Below are 19715 nucleotides of genomic sequence, written 5' to 3' on the forward strand. Positions count from 1 at the left end.
GGTGCATTTATTTTTGTGCTTTGAGCTGCACCTGACTAATGGCCATGCTATGTCTCACAGAAATGAAAAATGATGGCAAAACCTACCAATATGGGTTTTCCTGGTTTGAATTAGGTGCTCAGCAGAAAGGTCCCCTTCCTATTGTTGTGGCTCAAATTTTAAAAGTTGCACTCAGTTTATCTTCTTTCTTTAAAAAAAACAAACAAAACCAGTGCAACATTGGTGTACTGAAGTTGTATAGTGTAATCATATTCTACAGCCACAAATGCTGAATTAAAGAGGGATGCATAGTGTTGAGATCAGGGATGTTCAGATGTTTTTAAATCAGGGGTGACTAACATGGTGCCCACCCTGCAGTGAAATGCATCTAAAATGTTATTCAGTTGCTCTTCCTTTTTAATCAGTGTTGTATGTACATAGATTTAAAATGACAAACACATTAAACATGGTTATTTTCCATAAAGTTAAGATGAGATCTAATTCTTCTGGTTCAAAGGTCAGTACTGGTACCCCTTCGTATCACGCAGTACTAATGAAGTGGCTCCCAGTGTCAGAAAGGTTTGTGATCCCTGGTTTAAAGTATTGAGTTTTGTGAAGATTTAACAAGTTGATTGCAACAGATTGAACAAAGAAGTTTGAATTTAGATAGTTGTCAAAGTCGCAGCAATATTTAAACCTTCAAGTCAGTTTTTGTTTTAAAGTTACCTTTTTTAATTAAACTAACTTCTTGTTTTCTCAGTCTCTGTTGACTCCATCCGTGAGGTCTGTGAGGGCAAGCAATCTGAGATATTCCAGCGGTACGCTGATGGCAGCTTTGACCCAAACTGCTGCTTCAGTCTGTATTACGGAGAACACATGGAGTCCTTGGACCTGGTATCTGGCACAGGAGAGGAGGCACGAACCTGGATCACCGGTCTCAAGTACCTGATGGCTGGTATCAGTGATGAGGACAGCTTGGCTAAGAGGCAACGCACCCGTGACCAATATCCTTCACCAAGTCATAAATTAGGGTTGTTGCATCACTGATGAGCCTCTTTCCCACATTATAAACATTGCTGAAACCTACAGTAAATTTGAATTTTGCACTGCTTTTTCTTCAAAGCAACACCTTTCTGTTTTAGCCCGCTTTTCCTTAACCTGAGTTTGCTCACATGGCTGAAGCAGACGTTCACAGAGGCTGATAAGAACGGCGACGGGAGTTTAAGTATCAGTGAGGTTCTTCAGCTTCTGCATAAACTGAACGTCAACCTACCACGACAGAAGGTCAAACAGATGTTCAAGGTACAGATACAATACTATCAAAGCCAGGAAAACCTCATCAGAAACTGATGGAGAAAAATTGTTTCTTTTGGAACAAATGAAAACATTTTTACTTGAACTGTGCTTTTTGTAAATGTTTGTTTTGCTGTGGTTTGTCATTTATGGTACAGGGAGAAATGGCTAGCACTCGATGGTAAATGTTGTTCTTGGTAAGATGAGAGGACGTCATTAGACGTCTTTCTTAATTTTAGGCTTGTATCCTGAAAAGCTGAACCCATTTTTTATATATATATATAATCTCTCTATTATGAGAGAGAGAGAGAGAGAGAGAAAAAAAAAAACAGTCATACACACAGCAATCCAAAGGGCTTTACCCAAAAGCAAATTTAAGCTAAAATCTATCCTTTTACAAATGGGAAGCTGGTGCAGTGATTTAAGAACTTGTGTTAACAGATGTGTTTAGGTTGACAAATCTCATTTTTCAGAGCACTTCTTTTCCATCATCAAGCAGACCAATCCTCAGGTAAACCCCAAGCAGCTGCACCACAGGTTGCTCCCTGAGAAAGCTTTTCATGAAGCCAAGTCCTGGAATATAAAACCAAAGAGGGATTTCACCATTTCCCACAACATGAATGACATTTACAATATCTTGAATGATCATGGAATGAATTTAAAATAATTGGCAATTCTTTTCGCCAACTCATTGCATATCAATGTCTGAAGAAACTGATGTATAACTAATTTATATGACTATATATTTTCTTCAGGTATGAAATAATCAGTCATAGTAACTTGATCATTAATTTTATTTTGTTGTACTGCAAGATATATTCTACAATAATTCATGCAGTTGAGACAGGAAAATGGGAGTTTAATGGACAGAAGCACATCTAGTTTCATTTCTTAAAGGGCGTTGACACAGATGACTAGTACTACTACTACTGAAACGTAGCTGTTAGCCATCTGGGTTTTTGGCGTGAAAATCTTTTTTTGCCAGAAAACATTTTAAAACCCAAACTACCATTTCACCCATAAACCTGGGCCATTTGGGCCAAAAAGCTCCCAAAAACTCCCAAATTAGCATTAGCTCAGTTCTATATGCTATTAATGTTATCACGCTAACATGCGCATTTAGGATTACCAACATAGTAAACTGAATAAATTGCTAGGTTAGCGCTTAATAACAAAAGATTTTGACACTTACCAGGAGTCTGTCAATTGTGGCGGTCTGTACTTGAGCAACCTGTAGTTGGAGCACTGCTGTTTTTAAGCACATGGAGGCCCATTCAATGTAAGGTGCATTTCAAGTCACAAGACCCACCTATCACTTTCCTGGGTTGTTAAAAACCATTGCTTGGTGTGAGTGGAGTGCTTGGTCACCTGAATCCTGATGAGACAAGATTGTGCTGGAGGACTGAGCTGCATGCTTGTTCTGCGGCAAGTTACAAAGTCTCGGAGGTGCACGACCTGACGACGCCAGGGGGCCTGACAATGCCAGAGTGTGTGGGGCTCACGCAAGAGGGTGGGAACGGTATGATTGCATCACTTTTGGCATGCGCGCTCTGTTCACTGTGTCAAGTATTAAGCTAGCTTGAACAGGTTTTGCTGCATTGGACTGCATACGCAACGCTCCTCAGCTGTGTGTTTGTGTGTTCTGTCTTTGGTATGAACCAGTTTTTGTCTGGGTAATGACCCTTTAGCCAAAACAGAAGTGCGTCAGCATTTGCCATGATAAAAGCTGTCTGAATAGTGCTGACAGTAAATAAGATAGGAACAAAGGAGCCTGTATGCTTCCTATTACAGCTTGTTTAGCATGGAGAGCTTTCGGTGTCCCTTTCAGGCACCGAGGAGCTATAAGGAATCCCACAAATATTTGCGTGACATGATTAACGAAAATGTCCGGAGAGAATGGAGTGTGCACTTATAAGTAGCACCATTTACTCTCACATATTGCATAACTTGTTGGTCATCCCTCTGGATAAGAGGCCTTTGGCCATCTCTACCTTTGTCTACAGCAAATAAGACTCGATAGTCTAACAGTGTACATTTTAAATCTAAGGAAGCAATGAAATCGGCTGCTGTGATGTGGTAACATATGTATATATACATATGTTAACCATGAAAATTCAACTCTGATTATTTGCTTATGTTGTGCACATTGTTTATTAAAATAATTTAAAAAATCCTCGCCATTATGTTAACTCTGTTTAAGAAGACGATAACAAGCATTTGGACCAGTTACTTTTAGAACTAGAAAATCTGTATAATGGGCTCGACAGACGGGGAGCGACAGACAACAGCGACTAATGGCTTTCACCGGCCCAACACAAGGGACACAATGACGGCAGTGTTTTAAATCGTACTGTTGAATCGCTTGTTTCCTAGAAACTTATTGGTTGGGAAATAGGACGAGTTTTGATATTTTCAAAGCAGTCTGTGACCGACAATGATAGTCAGAAGATTTTGCCTGAATTGACTATAATCTTTTATGTCTACTCTACAAAAGAAAAATAAACTGGGGTCATCCTATATTACAGACAAGGACACAGCATAGAGAATATAATTTTGAGGGCTCACTTCACGCCTGATTCAGATAAAGGGCTGTAGTGCCAAGCGACGGCAACAAAAGTTGGTACAAGCATGCATGTCCACGTTCACGAAAGTTTGAAATTTCACCAGCACAAATTTTGCCACCCACTTGGCTGGAGGAGGGCAAGCAATTGTCACCTCATCGTATAAGTTTCATAGAAAATGAATGGAGAGGGAGCAACGTCGCTCCCTATGTGTAGAGCCCATAAGGCCCTGTTCACATAGACAAGATTTGGTTTATCCGCTAAGGTATTTTGTCATTTAGGCTGTTCGTTCACATGGATGTGGCATTTTGGGATACTGTAAAATGTCTCCCGAAAATCCAGGTCCCAGAGTGGATAAATTTCAAAACGCTGGTTTAATTTTTTTTCATGTATACATGCCACATTTTCTTTTTTTAAACAATGGAATCACAACTTCGCCTCTGTCCATAACTCACATGTGCCTCGCTCTCACAAATAACAAAGATGGCACCGTCCAGCATGGCGTGTTTTCTTATGGCTGTTTGTGCCATCCTTAGAGTCTTCTAATGAGCTCACTCTACACGTGTGCCCCCGGCAAAGTGCTGTGTACTTTACATGAGCAAAGTTTCTTTGGCAATGTTACAGCCCCACCAATGGGACCAGCATACCTACTACAGCTTTTTAAGTTATGCTCCTTTTGTGTGAACTCACATTTTTTCTTTATTGTTTATTAAATTTTACTGTTCATCTCCGTATAGAAAGTACATTGAAAGTACATTGAAAGTACCCCTCAAAATCCTCGCTCGTGAAATGTGATTGCATAAAACACTTTTGTCACTGCCGGCAATCCAGTCCTTTCGCATTTCTTTTACGAATTTATCCCATTTCTTTCGGACCTTTTGATCCTTCGGCCAAGTATGTAGCGCTACTTTCTGGCTTGCACTAGACCGCAGTGAAGTTGGTTTGACATCGGACATTCAAGCTCTGCGGAGTTTATCATGTGTTTTTTAAATATATACAAACAACAAATCAATTTGTTTCCTCGCCGTGCGGATTAGTTGCTAAAAGACCCACAGCATCTAAACTCATTTAAACCAAAATTGCAATTTTGACTTTTCTCCGCATTAACCACAAGCAACAAAAATGGCCTCTAAATAAAGATGTTTGTAAACAAGGACTATTTATATAAACAAGAACTTTTAATGTTTTCATTGTCAGAATATTATTCAAGAAAACAGTTTTTAATTTAATTGGACATCAATCCTTGTTGAACATAAAGTGCAACCAAAAAGCAAGTCTATGTATTAAACTGATTGACCTGTACTTAATGCCATGTATGATTATACAAACTCTAAAACAAGTAATAAAATGAGATTATCTCACTGCTGCAACTGTCTTCCCTTCCATGTGGAGGCAAACTCACTTCAAACATTTTACACCTAATGGACGTTTCTAATTCCCTAATTGTTACATAGCCAAAAATTGCAGACTTCTGCGATTTGGAAATTGCGGGGTTTTTTTAAATCGCTATTATATTGAAAATGCGATTAATTGTTCAGCCCTAGTTTTCAGGATTTTTTTTTCAGTCCAACAGTTAGACTTTAAGGGTTTGTCTAACTTGCATATTTTGTAGTACGTTTTTGGAAGGCTGTAGGCCCGGATTTGGCACACATCATCCATGTGCGTTTCCAACGCATAATGCACATGCGATTTCGAACCACTTTCCTACCCACGAAAGTTCTTACTGCTGTCCTTATGAAAGGTCAAAGAACAGGAGCTAGGAGCTGTAATTGGAACATTTTGGATGCACTCACTGACTCAGTGCCTGTAGAGGGCTGTGGTTATGCAGTGACATAAATATGAAGTTGTCATCAAATGGTAAGACATGTTGTTGAACCCTACAATTTGAGCTACAATGATTAAGTGAACCAAGAATTGATGCTTGAGTAACCACACAATAGATTTGTTTACCTGGGTTTATACCAAATTGACACAAAGTAGCCCCTGTGTCCCAAATACAATCTGAACAAGTTTAGCACTGTACCGTGTGTTTGTGTATGTATGTATGTATGTATGTATGTATGTATGTATATGTGTTGACCAAGCTTATTAAAGTCTGCTTTCTGTGAAACTGACATCATAATCAAATCAGTGGTGGTCTGTCTAAGCTGTGCAGGAGAGAACTGACCTGGGAGCAACTGGATGCCCCAGAGTGAACCAAACTGACACAGAGCCACCGACAGGTTTGGCAGAGTTGAACAGGGAAAGTTGAATGGTTTACTTAATGCATTTTCACTGTTTTTTTTTTTTTTTAAACGCGTAGAGCTAACAGACATGGCTCCGTTAGCATTTTGAAACCAAACACTGCTGATGTGGATACCTCTCTAGATCAGGGATTCCCAAAGGGGTGAACGAGCTACCACTAGGGGGTACGCAAGATGAAAAATGTAATGGCGGTCTGACGGTGTGTGTCCCCCTGCCCCACCCTAAAGACGTGTAAATGAACGTTTCTTTTCTAAAGATTAAGATCAAAAACTGTAAATTTAATAAATAAAAATATATCATAATGATCCGTATTAGACGTTATTGCTAAGTGCTGTTGCACACTTACTGTTTCTGTCCTGTCAGGTCAGGTCATGGGTTCTGTCCGTAACCCCATGCCGGTGGGTTGTTTTGGGGTCATACCGGAAGAAATGTGGCTTCTGAGGGGAGGAGTGGTGGTTCGGGGGACTGTTCGTCCTAAAATAAAGTGTTTGCAGCTAAACCTCTGTCTGGTGTTTGGGTGTTATAACGGAACGTTACAGTATTCACAGAAAAAAATTGTATTTAGAAGAAATCTTCTACGCTTCATTTTAAGATGAAATATACGCATTGTGCTGTATATGTGCACCTAGTTTGTGGCCTTTACATTAATTCTGGCAAATCTGCTCAATTATCTGGAAACCAGGGAAACTGTCTGGCAGGTGAGACATCTAAGGTCTAAGTTAGTGATGGAGTAGAGGAATGGATCTGGGTGAAGAAAATGAGCGAGAATCTGAAAATGTCTGTCTCTCCCGACCTTACATCATTTACGTCAGCAGAGGATTTTTTTTTTTTATTCGGGCCGAAAGTTTTATTTACAAGATTAAATTGAGTGATTGTCTCTCTATTGATCGCGCAGCACCTACAAACAGCGCTGCTCGTGGTGCTGTGACTCTGAACCATAACAAGCACTGATGCGCACGACACGCCCACAGCGCTGCAGCCACCGCTTCTGTTGGGGGGAAGATTGGTGGTAGACGCTGTTTCTTGACTATGTTCATGCACAGATCTGTAATACTTTTCATTTGCCACATTTACATTACCCTTGTTAAACTGAGCCGAGACCTGTCCGAGCTTGGATCAGTTAACCAAGCCGAGACGACCGTTTACACACCATGCTATCCCTGTTCCTTGGTTGCTCCTCGCCTCCTAGTGACGATCTGCGGTACTGCTGCTCTCTGGGATTGAAGGTGGGACCGAGCAAATCAAAATGGCGGCACCCGTAACATTCAGAATGTTATGGTTAGACAGTCGGCTTTTGGGACGTGGATAAGACCAACGAACGTCTAATAAGGATTTACAGACGCAGAAATAAGGATTTACAGACGCAGAAAACGACTGAAGCTGAGGTTCATCACACTGCTAAGCAGAATCATCTCTGGAAATCGTGTGGCACAGTAAGGAAGCTAGTATCATTATGAATGTCTGAAATTTGTCTGAATGGAGTGTGAATCGGGGAGTGCAGCCAGACACGCCGGAAAAACAGCGGACAGTCAGCTGAGTGTAAGGGCATGACGCGGTCTGCTCATGCGCTCTTCGTTATCAGATAACCGGGATAAAAAAACCAGTCCGAGACCTACTCAGGAATTGGTCTGCAGTTAGCGCGGTCCGGTTATGTCTAGCGCGGTTCAGTTCAGTCTGCTAACCATTTACACTCGAGAGTTATCTTGGTTAGCAAGCTCGGACTGGTCTCAGCTCGGTTAAAGGGTAGTGTAAATGGGCCTATTGTGATTCAGATAGATGCAATTCATTTTAAAGAGGCAGTTTTGCGCATATTCAGACCGGAACAGTGAAACCGGCGGTGGGTCTGTGGGGAGCTAAGGTGTGTTGCTATGGGCGTGTTTACCTGCTGAATGTAACCGCAGTGAAACAATCAGAAAATAACTTATTTCTCTGATTAATAACAGCTTTATGGACTGATCTGATGTTACTCTGTGCTGCTCTACCAAAGGGTCTCTCTCTCTCCCGCTTATCATCGGACACGGAACAAATTAAACTTCATGTTTTTATTTTGTGGCATAAATTGTGAGTCAGATTTAGAAGCTGGTAGATCATCAGAGTTTTGTCCGTGAATCCACTTGGATGATTTCTGCTTCAGAGACGTTTCAGGTTGTCTATGGAGGTGTGACCGATCTGAGTTTTTCTGTCTCTCGCTCCACGCTGAACCACCTATGTACCTGAAAACCCAAAGGATCCTGTTGTGGATGTGTTGACACAATGATTTAAAACAGTATAACTTGTTTAAAACTGAAAAGCAAATACTACCCTTACTGCTGCTAAAATATAATTGATCACAGTAACAGTAATATTCTTCATAACATCTATTCTTATTTTATATGTATGCACCCATCCATCCATTCTGTTATGCTTAACAGGGGTCAGGTCGCGAGGGTAGCAGCTTTCAGTAGGGAGGCCCATACGTCCCTCTCCCCAGTATATGTATGCATATACACAGATATGTGCATACATATACGTAGATGCACATATGTTTGAAAATGTATATGCATGTTTTATATACATGTTAGGACTGTCAGTTTTAACACGTTAACGTTGTTAGACCATAACGCTGACAATTTTTTTTGTCCGCTTATTTTATGCGACTTTGGTCTTTTTTTTTTCTAAAGTTGCTTGTAAATTTCATGAGGTGGGTTGCGGTTTTTTGGGCTTGTTTCTGAGTGTGAAATTGCTTATTTGGGCTCTAAAATAAGTGACTATACAGGAGTTATAGAGACCTGTTTGCACTACAGAGTATAACCAGCTGAAATATCCCTCCGCCTCATTACGCGCTGGAGCTCATCCTGACATAGGACCCGAGGGAGTAAAGGCAGAAGTAGCAACTCTGCCCGTATTTTCTGCAGTTTACAGCTGCAATAACTGTGATAACTGTTGAAAGTATCACTATTTTGAGCAGAGATTGGTTCTGATGAGTTTTTACGCGCTGATAACATTGCAGAAGCCCAACTGATAAACTATACTTTAATGCTTATTAATTTGTTGTCTCTGTATGTGACAAACTATCTGGCAATGTGATTCAGCCTTAAAGTACCCTGGAGTTACACTGTCAGCATGTGCAAGCTGTGCTAAACAGTTATCTTTCAAGGGTATTAAGCTCCTGCCCCAGTTGCAAGTGTAAGAGTCTGGCATGACCTGGAAATTTAAAACCTTTTTCCAGGCTTTAAGAAAAAAACTGTATGAACGTGGATATTAACAGCATGCAAAAATATACAAAGAAATTATTGTTGTTGGTGTGAAAGCTCAGGATTAGATGTGTGTGAGTGAAAAAATGAACAGTAAAACTTGCGACCTTTTTATTAAAATATAAAATGTGTGTATATGAATATGCATAATACGTGTCTCTTTAAGAGGTGAAAAAAATATTTCGGCATGAAAACAGGTATTTTACACATTTGTTTATACATTGTGTAAACATCAGTGTGTTATGATTCACCATTTGGCCATTATTGGCCAGAGTTTAACATTTTATGGCACCAGGATGTTTTCATACAAATTCTGAAAAGTGCTTGAAAAATAAAAAATACTAATAAAAAACATGCTTGTACAAAAATAATTTGTCATATTGTCAAAGTTATTGCAACATTGCATATTAAACTGCCCAAATAAGCTTTTACACTTTCAGAAATAAAATGATAAAATATGTGATTAATTTGCAATTAATCTTGAGTTAACTATTGACATTATGCGATTAATCACAATAAAAAAAATTTAATCGTTAGACAGCCCTAATATACGCACTAATATAATTGCCCACTTTTAGCTTGGTTGCACTAGGGGAGGTTAAACTTTGTAGGTAGGTTGCTGCTGCAGCAGCTCTACTGGATGGTGAGTTGTTGCATCTGCTAATGCTCTAAAACAAGCCCTCTTAGTACTTAAGTTTATGCATAATAAATGAGACCAAAAAGGCGCAGAGGCTTTTTGGGACCCGGTTGTACTTTCACTGCTTCCTCATCTTGATAGTTCTAAGATTTCCTGAGTGACATTAATGGTTTGGAAAGAATAAATATACATGGAAATTTACATGTTTTATTGTTTTATTTCTTTCAGTGCATCTCCCTCATTTTTGCAAATATATCAGAATAGATCAAAATGAGAGTGCAAAATCTTTAGTTAACTCTCGGAAAAATAACTACTAGGACTGTGCCTGTCACTTTGTTATTGCACTGTGACAACGCAGCATCTATGTGCTATGTGCTCCAAGCTGTGCAAAGATCTCAGCTTTACTGTTACTCAGTCTCTCCATTTTAATAAAGAAAATGGGTCTTTTGTTGGAAGCTTTTTATGCATGGGGAAAACCATAAAGGATATTTTGCGTGCAAGTTTCTGTGTTTCTGGAAAAAATAATTACTATTTTATCTATAGTTATTCAAATATAGATTATTTTAGAGGAATGCATAACTAATACTAAGTTATTTAATGTTTAATAAATAACTCTCGGTATGTTAGGTATTAACCAGTGAATATTACACCAAACAGCTGATATTAGGACAATAACTGAAAGGGTGCTTCGATCACTGGCATTCTTATAACAGCAAACTCTGCACACATAAAGGAGTGACAGCTTCTCTTCAAGTTCAAGAATTAACAGAAATAAATTAACATTCAGAGAACGCCACATGTCAGTTTGCCTTCATTGTGTGTAATGTGAACCGGAGTAGCCAAAGAAATTTCGCTGTGGTGACAAAAGGTTCATGACTATAGAATGCTGTTTATCTGAATTAACACCTGATTTTATTAATGTAATTTTTCCAGGAAATGATTGAAACTTGAATTGGTAATTTAGGAAGCTAGACCTAGATGCTGTAGCGGATGACGATTGGAAATGACATGTGGGGGCACTTTCTGTGGTCATTGTTTACATTGGCTTTAGTTTACCCTAAAGTTACACGAAACACCATTAAATCAACATTAATGCTCTCTATTAATGCTGTAATAACACTCATAGCACTCTCGAACGATAGTAGAGGTAAACAAACAAACATGTTTAAAGCAAGCCGTAGTTATGTTTAACTAGGGTATTAGCAGTAAGTGATCCGGGAGGCTAATAGCACTCTGCTAGCAGACATTCGGCTCTAATTAAAAATACTTTTAAACTCTATTTGCTCGTAATGAGAAGACCGGAAAACACCTGGACAACATTAATATCCCATTGGTGTATAAATGCTTCATGGAAATAAAGTTTCCAAGGCCTCAGTCAATCGTTCCCCCGAAATGTTTGTGATGTATGTGATGGGTGGTTGTACTGGAACTGTAATCTCTGGGACTAAAAAAGTATTTCTAATTCTGAAAAACACACCATCAGCAAAGCTTTGCTTCAAGAATGCTAGCGGGCGTCTTAGCACGCTAAGCAGCCTGCTGCACCTGGTCTTTTACTCTGTCAGTCCTTAAATAAAACAGGAAAAAAAACACATTAAAAGTAAACCATTCTAAATTTTCCCATTTTATTTATCTGCCAAACCTCTGCTTTTGTCTGGTTTTGGCGATGGTGCATCCAGTTGGAGTGAATTACTCAAAGGTAGTCTGAGCAGCGAGCAAGCGGCTGGCTCAAAAAATGGAAACTTCTCGTAAATACCGGCCTTGTATGTACTTTACACGGGCTCCAATGGACTGCGCTCAGGCTGTGGACACGGGGACCTCCGCATGGCCTGTGGATGGCGGGGCATTATTTGCCGCGTGGGATCTCTGCATGACCTTTCCAGCGTGGCCGTGTTCATTCTCTGGAGACTGCAGAATACTCGGCTTGATCTGTTCAGCCACCTCAGCTTTCCTGCAATAGCTGAGTAAAAAAATCACAAGACTGGTATTGATATAGGGGCGGATTCCTTACTCTGGCGTCTGATTGCGCAGAATACAGACTGCAGACTTGGCTTTTATCCAGCCTGCATATGTAGCTGGGTCTCTCCAGTGGGGTCTCCTCTCCTCTAAGGTCCACTGGCAAAGAGGAAGATAAATCCTAGGGTGCTTGGTTCATAGCAGTGTTGGCACCCCCCGCTTTGATTGGCAGTCCTCTAGGGGCCTGTAAAAGTCTCACATTTCAGTGGCTTTAAATTTAGTGTGATTTTATCCTTCATGGTTGATTGCAATCTGAGTGTAGAAACCCAGTGGTTGATAGAAACCATAGAAATAATGCTTTAACAGACTAAAACTAGTTTCCTGTATGTTCGCTGTAGGAGGCTGACACAGATGACAACCAAGGAACTTTGGGGTTTGAGGAATTCTGCTCCTTCTACAAGATGATGTCGACCCGTAGAGATCTGTACCTCCTCATGCTCACCTACAGCAATCACAAAGACCACTTGGATACAGATGACTTAGCTCGCTTCCTGGAGACTGAGCAAAAGGTAAACATCCCGACTGCTGGTCTGACCCTGAACAATTGTATAAATTATATGAATATTGATGGATTGATACATATGAGTGCACCAAGCTTTTGCACATAAAGTCTGTGCATGTAATTATGTACAGTGGCTTGCACACAGGTCGACCTCATTTCATTAACTATGAGATGAATTTAAAAATGCCAGTTTACAGTTAATTTTTCAAATTACAGGTTGGATTGTAACAAGGGGGGATATCAAGGGTGTGAATACTTTTCCTAGGCAATTTTCAGGTCAGCTATATTGTTCTGGTGTCTAGGTAAGTGTGTCTGTAAAGTAATTTTCAGGTCAGCTATATTGTTCTGGTGTCTCTCAACTTTCTCTTAACAATGCTCCATAGATTCTCTACGGGGTTCAGCACAGGCCAGTTTGCTAGCAGGCCAATCCTTTTTAATGATTGTCAGAGCCCATTCAGAGCTTTTAACAGCATCTGGCAGGCACCAGGCTCAGTAATGCAGCCGGGATGGATGGAGCAATGACATGTATACGCCTCACCCTCAACTTCATTTAGTCTTTAAAAGTAAATTTGTAGAGTATATTTTTGTTTCTAGTTTGTAAAGGGAGTTTTAGAATTGGCATTTCTTCATTTTGCAGATGTCGAAGGTGAGTAAGGACCACTGCCTGGAGATAATCAACAAGTTTGAGCCGTGTTCTGAAAACCAAAAGCAGGGAGTTTTGGGAATAGATGGTAAGACTACCTTAATTACGCAGTAATTTTTATTATGTCTGAATGTAATAGGAGTTTTTGTAAAAATTATTTTGATCACATCACAATTAAAGTTGACGTTTTATAAACTTGATTAGTGTCAGTTCTTATTGTCTCTGTAGCACAGAGTCTAAAGCTGGTTTTATCTGTTTGTCAACCTTGTCTGGAGCTATGAGATAAACATCCAATGCAAAAAAAAAATGTGAGCACTATGTTTAAAATGTCCAAGGTAGTTTTGCTTTTGTCTGTTTAATTCATACATAGGTTTCATCACTATTAAAAACTTATGAGTATATCCAGAGGCAACCTGTCGTTTATTCTCACTGGTGTTACCCATTAAGTAGCGCCTTACTGTGCTGCGTTTGTGACCTGTTGGAGGGGCTATGTAACATTGTGACCATAACTCATAAACCCTGTTTTTTAAAGCATTATTTAAATACTAGGCTGATGCTGTCAACACATTAAATTCTAATGACCTACAGAAGTTGTACAAACCCAGATGTTTTAGGTGAGATAATGGCTCTCTAGCTGTGGAAACTCAACCTGGCTCTTTACTGTATAGGCAACAGGTGTTGGAAAAGCTTTGTGAGATAAAGTGATTTTGTTTTAAAATTTGTATTTCTTTCTGAATTACACAACTGTCAGGGTTTCCATTACATCCGATTGTGGTGCACAGCTACTACAAAATAAAAGCTGCCACACCTTCAGAATAAAGTTGTTTATTTTTTACTATATGTTAAAACAATGTAAACATACAAGACAAATATATCCCATATTATGTATAGCCTATATGTGTGCATTTAAACTAACTATAATCACAGTTCGGAAGGAATTTAAATATGAAATATTAAAATCGACCTTATTTTGAAAAACCAACAATGCCTGCTCCTTCCTGTCTGGATTTGAAGCCGCTAGCCACTACTGTGTGCTGCTGCTCTTTAGCCTCGTGAGACCATCCTGATCTCGCGAGGTTTCAAGGTTTCACTCGCAGATCAGTCTGGATACTCTCCGTTGAAGAAAATTTGGAGCCGTTCACCAAACGAACGTCCAATCAGCGTTGGCTTTGAGGCGGGTTGAGGTGTGACGCAACGGGAAGCGCGTCAGTTCAGTCTAAACAACATGGCGGCTTCAGCCGATGAAACTAGCGTTAGCGTGGCTATCGAGCAAGTTTTATCGGAATTACAGAGTATTTCTTTGCTGAGCTAACGAGCCTTTACCTGCAGCAGCAAGAGTAGCTTGGCTTGTGGTTGTGTTTTCGTCGTCGCTCTGTTACCAGCGACGACGAATCTGATTGGTTCATTTGGCCCGTCTATCACCAACATAGGCCAATCAGCTAACCAGTATTTTCGCCCCTTCCCAAAATTACTTCAACGGAAGGTTTCCAGATGGATATGCGGAGCAAATCTATCTGGCGGAGTCAGGTAAGCTGCTCTTAGGAGGGAAGGAAAACTAGAGACAATGGTCCAGTGTTGCCCATTTAGCATATTTTTATCTATATTTAGCGTGTTTTTAGACCCCTCTGGTAATTTTCTTTAAAAAAGTGATGAGCATAGTCTAGCAGCTTTTGTTTTAATGGTAATATTACCCAAAGCACCAGTCGTTTTGGAGTCGCTGAGGCAGGAGTGATAGCTGCTACTGCTACTAGAGTTCCCACTTCACTTAGCACTGTCTCACAAACGCACCACAGCTGCTGCTGCTGCCTCGTCACATAAATATAGTTTCTAAAGTAGTCTATTTTGTCTCTGAAACTGTTGCGCTAAAATAATTCCTTGAATCTGATTCACACACTGCTTTAATCACTTATTCACTTTGTGTGGATCAGATCTGTCTTTGGTACAGGTAGTTTTATGTAGTGTGGATTCAGGCAATGTATTAAAATTTATAAATCATTAAAAACAGTGATTCAGTGTGTTTGGAACTAAAAATGTACTTTATAAAAAATGACCTATTTTGTCATGGCAAAAGCGCTCCTACAGGCTGTGTCACAAATGTGTAAACAAATATGCAAAATATATAGTGATGTTACAGTTCCCCCCTCCCCCCCAAAGAAAAAGTATGGTTATTAAAAAAGGTCTTAGAAGAAGCTCTCACTGTGGAATATCTGCAACAGCTTTCTTTTCTGTAAAGTGTTCCTATATTGAAAAGTTCACCTTTCCAAAAAGGTTGCAAAGTGGCTTTAAAATCCATCCTTATAATTTGTCGATTAGCCTGGAGGACTTTACAGCATCTGCATATCACAATGTTTTGCTAAAACTGTTTTTGATTTTGGTGTAGGTTTTACAAATTACATGCGCAGTCCAGCTGGGGATATCTTTAACCCAGAGCACTACAACGTGAACCAGGACATGACCCAGCCGCTGTGCAACTACTTCATCGCCTCATCGCACAACACCTACTTGATGGGAGACCAGCTCATGTCCCAGTCCAGGGTGGACATGTACGCTTGGGTGCTGCAGGCTGGCTGTCGCTGTGTGGAAGGTACTTCATTCTCACAGTATAGGCAGTTTAAAATCATGCTTTTACATTCGACTCATAACTAATTCCATATTTCTGTAGCAAGCAGGAGTACAAATATTATTTTGCTTATTTGTCTGTTTGGCTGCATGATATAGCAGCATTTAGCACTGATGTCTCACAACAACAAGGTCTTTGTTTCAAATATTGTGCAACAATAATCATATTCTCCCTGTGTTTGCATGTGCTAGTTCTTGGAGTTGGGAAATATGCATCCAAGGTTATTACGGTATTCCAGGTTGTCCATGAGCATATGCCTATAGCAGGGCTCTGTTATAGGCATATGCATTTCTTGCCCATTTTCCACTGCAGACAGACATCAGCCTGTCTTGACGCACAGTAGGAAGAAGTAAAGAAAATGGATGGAGGTTTGTAGGGTTGCCCAACGTCTGGAAAATATAATATTGGTTAATTATTTTGAGTATTGCATTGACATTTCTGATTCCAATTAACCAATAATTTCCTTACTCCATCGTCTTTTCTATCAACACAATGTCTCCACACTCTTTCTGATCTTCAGAAGCTGTATGATATTGTACTTATTATTCTAAAATATTTATTGCACTCGTAATTTGATATATTGTGCAGCTCTAGACATTTCTTTGTTTCACATACTAGCATTTTCTGAGCTAAATGTGAAGCTTAAACTGAATTCTACTTGCAGACAAATTATTAACCTGGTATATTTGGTTGCATTATTCTAAATTAACCTATCCAGTAAAATTTCTTAACATTGTATTAAGTTTTAGAAGCTTGTTGTGGAATAAAGATGTGATCCTGTAGCATCAACAAAAGGTAGTCTGTTGTGACTAAAGACTTTTGACTAGGACTAGTGGGGTAGCAAAGTAGATAATCAGTCTGCAAATGTTGTTACTACGATGCTTTTGGTGGTTAGTCAGACAAGAAAACCGCATTCTAAATTCATACCATTTTAGTATTTTTATTCCAGAGATTTTTCCTTTACCCAGTTGTGGAGGGTAACTCAATTGAGTGTTATTTATATGGCGCCAATTCACAACACATGTCATCTCAAGGCATTTTACAAAGTCAAATTAAATCAAATCATACAGATTGGTCAAAGGGTTTCCTAAGAAAACCCAGTAGATTTCATCAAGTCTTGACAAGCAGCATTCACTCCTCCTGAAAGAGCGTAGAGCCACAGTGCATTGTTGATGGCTTTGCTGCAATCCCTCATACTGAGCAAACATGAAGCGACAGTGGAGAGGAAAACTCCCCTTTAACAGGGAGGAAAACCTCCAGCAGAACCAGACTCGGTGTGAACGGTCATCTGCCTTGGTCGACTGGGGGTTAGAGAAGACGGAAAAGATTCCTGGATCTGTGTGTGCTTCTATGCTTTTGTCTCTCTGCTCTGTTATATGGTAATAGCGGATGATCTACTTCCCCTGGGTGTATGTTGCAGCTAACAGAACATTTGCAGCCATGCAAAAATAAATAAGGAAATTTCTTCTTCTTGTCATAAGGTTAAACTTATATGGAAAGCAACAAAACTAGAGGTGCAGAGACTACATTTAAAATAATCGATTGCATCTCTTAGTGACATGATAAAACAGGCTAGGTCCACCTATTTTGCAAATCTGGTTAAGACGAATAAAGTTTGTTTTTGATACTGCTAACATTTTCTTTGTTTCCTTCAGCGTCATATGTACCAGTTTTTACTTCTGATGATCGTAATAGGGTTTTGATTTTCTTGGCAAACAAGTTGGGGGAGATTAGGGCAACAATAAAGCCAAATGATGTGATCAATGTCACTCATGTTTCTAATACTTCTTGTTCCTTGTCTGTGTTTGCAAATGTGACATTGGATAATGTTATGATCCTCCTGAAAAAATTAAACTCTTCTTGCCCGTTTGATGTCTTGCCAACATCTTTACTGTACAAGGTACTTGACCTGGTTGCACCCCACATTGTCAAACTTAGAAATCCCTTTCCTCTCGGTCCATTCCTAACTGTTTTAAAACAGGCAGCAATAGGTCCCATCTTAAAAAAACCCAACTTGAGGGCTGTTGACTGTAGCCAGTACTCAGTTTTAATACTGTTGGATTTGTCTGTGGCCTTTGATACAGTAGATCATAAACTATCGCTGCAGAGATTGAAGGCTGACTTGAGTATGAAGACAGCCACTTCAGGACTATCCCAGAAATACCAGACAAATAGAACAATAACTATGTGTATAAACATGTCTGATTATGTCACTTACAACACGGTGTTCCTCAGGGATCAGTTTTAGGTCCAATCTTGTTCTTGTACATCAGCCCCCTTGGCAAAATCATTAGCCATCTTTAAAATGGGTCTTATCACCTTTATGTTGATGATATCAAGTTATACATTTCTTACAAGGAGTGTGAGCTGCACAAACAGAGTTAACGGAATCTCTTTTTAAAGCCTTGGCTCTCTGAAAATTGCCTTCAATTAAACTCCAAAGAGACCGACTCTGATCATTGCCCCAGAGCTGAAACTGCCCTTAATTGAGTCACCTCAGTTCTTTGAGCCGATTCTGTCAAACTGTGATCTTGAGCTCATGATTTATGCTTTTATTTCTTCTCACATGGACTACTGTAATTTTTTTACTTGTTTTAACAAAGCTGCTCTAAATCACCAAAATGCTGCTGCAAGGCTTTTAAGTATGGATGAATTTCTAAATTTTTGTTTTCACTTTTATAGCCTTGCATGGTCAGGCTGCTAAATATGTCACCGATCTGTTGCATCCCTACACCTCTAGCTGCACCTTTTGGTCCTCAGGTTATAACCTTCTCGTGGTCCCAAGGACCTGCTTTAAAACCTGAGGTGACCTGTCTTTTTAAGCTGTTGCTCCAAGATTGTGGATTGATCTTCCTCTGTCCTTTTCTGTTGCTGACTCTTTCAAAAAGCAGTTGAAGACTTTACTATCAAGGCAAGCTTTTTGTTGATCTTTGGGTTTATGACATAACAATTATTAAACATATTTACCATAGAAGATGAATGTCTAGTCAGGTGTAAGACTGAAGGCAAGGCAAATGTACGTATTTGTGTAGCACATTTGAGTACAAAGACAATGCAAATTTCTTTACATGATTAAAATATAGCAAAATACAACAGAATAATAGCAAGTTGGAATAAAATGTAGAAACAAAATAAAACATGGAAAAATAGAAACTAAAAGCAAATATTAAAACAGTTGGACTACAAAGTTGAACTAATGTTTCAGTAAAACGCTTTAACTAGAACAGTCGAAGGCAATCCTAAACAAATGGTTTTTAATCTTGATTTAAAATAACTCAGGCTTTCAGCTCTATTACAGTGTTCTTGAAGTTTTGTTGTGCAGTTATACACTGTTTAAAGTTATTTAATGTTTCATAAATAACTAAGTATTGTCTGGTGAAAATCAGCTCTTGAGCTGATATCAGGACAATGGTTGAAAGGGATGAATTCGAGCACTAGCGGGTTTTTTTTTGTTTTGTTTTTTTAACAGCAAACTCTGCACACACATAGAATAAAGGAGTGACAACTTCTTTTCAAGTTCAAGAATTTTAATAACAAATAAAATGAACATCCAGAGAGCATCACTATATAATGCTGTTTATGTGAATTAACATTATATTTCAATTAACAAATCCTTTCTACTAGGCTAGTGAAACTAAACTACTAAGCAAAATGAAGATAAAAGAAGCCAAGCTAAGGAACTATTTACAGGCAAAAACAGAGCAAAAGACAAAAAAATGGTTGATCATAATCAGAATAATTTAGTGAATCCTGTTCACTGCAGATCTGATTCGGAGAGCAGGAAATTTAGTTAAATTAGCTTAACTAATTTAGAAAAACATTTGGCATGCTTTCAATCCATTCACAAAGCAAATCCTTGGCAAAATCATTAGCCATCTTTAAAATGGGTCTTATCACCTTTATGTTGATGATATCAAGTTATACATTTCTTTTAAGGAGTGTGAGCTGCACAAACAGAGTTAACGGAATCTCTTTTTAAAGCCTTGGCTC

The 19715-nt window shown here is 39.2% G+C and overlaps 1 protein-coding gene across 18 annotated transcripts in view; it reads left to right on the forward strand.

Annotated features, from left to right (window-relative positions):
• plch2a (phospholipase C, eta 2a) overlaps positions 1-19715 on the forward strand; it is a 345611-nt gene that overhangs the window by 256201 nt on the left and 69695 nt on the right. For all 18 annotated transcript variants that reach the window (XR_004931565.1, XR_004931555.1, XR_004931624.1 and 15 more), the window contains 5 exons: positions 740-983; positions 1152-1281; positions 12299-12469; positions 13100-13193; positions 15486-15689. Coding sequence is in view for 15 of the 18 variants with exons in the window: in XM_036140428.1 (XP_035996321.1) it covers positions 740-983; positions 1152-1281; positions 12299-12469; positions 13100-13193; positions 15486-15689 (843 nt within the window). In the remaining 3 variants the exon portion in view is untranslated. The remainder of the gene's footprint in view (positions 1-739; positions 984-1151; positions 1282-12298; positions 12470-13099; positions 13194-15485; positions 15690-19715) is intronic.

Source organism: Fundulus heteroclitus, chromosome 1 (assembly GCF_011125445.2).
Source record: "Fundulus heteroclitus isolate FHET01 chromosome 1, MU-UCD_Fhet_4.1, whole genome shotgun sequence".
NCBI classification, from domain to species: Eukaryota; Metazoa; Chordata; class Actinopteri; order Cyprinodontiformes; family Fundulidae; genus Fundulus; species Fundulus heteroclitus.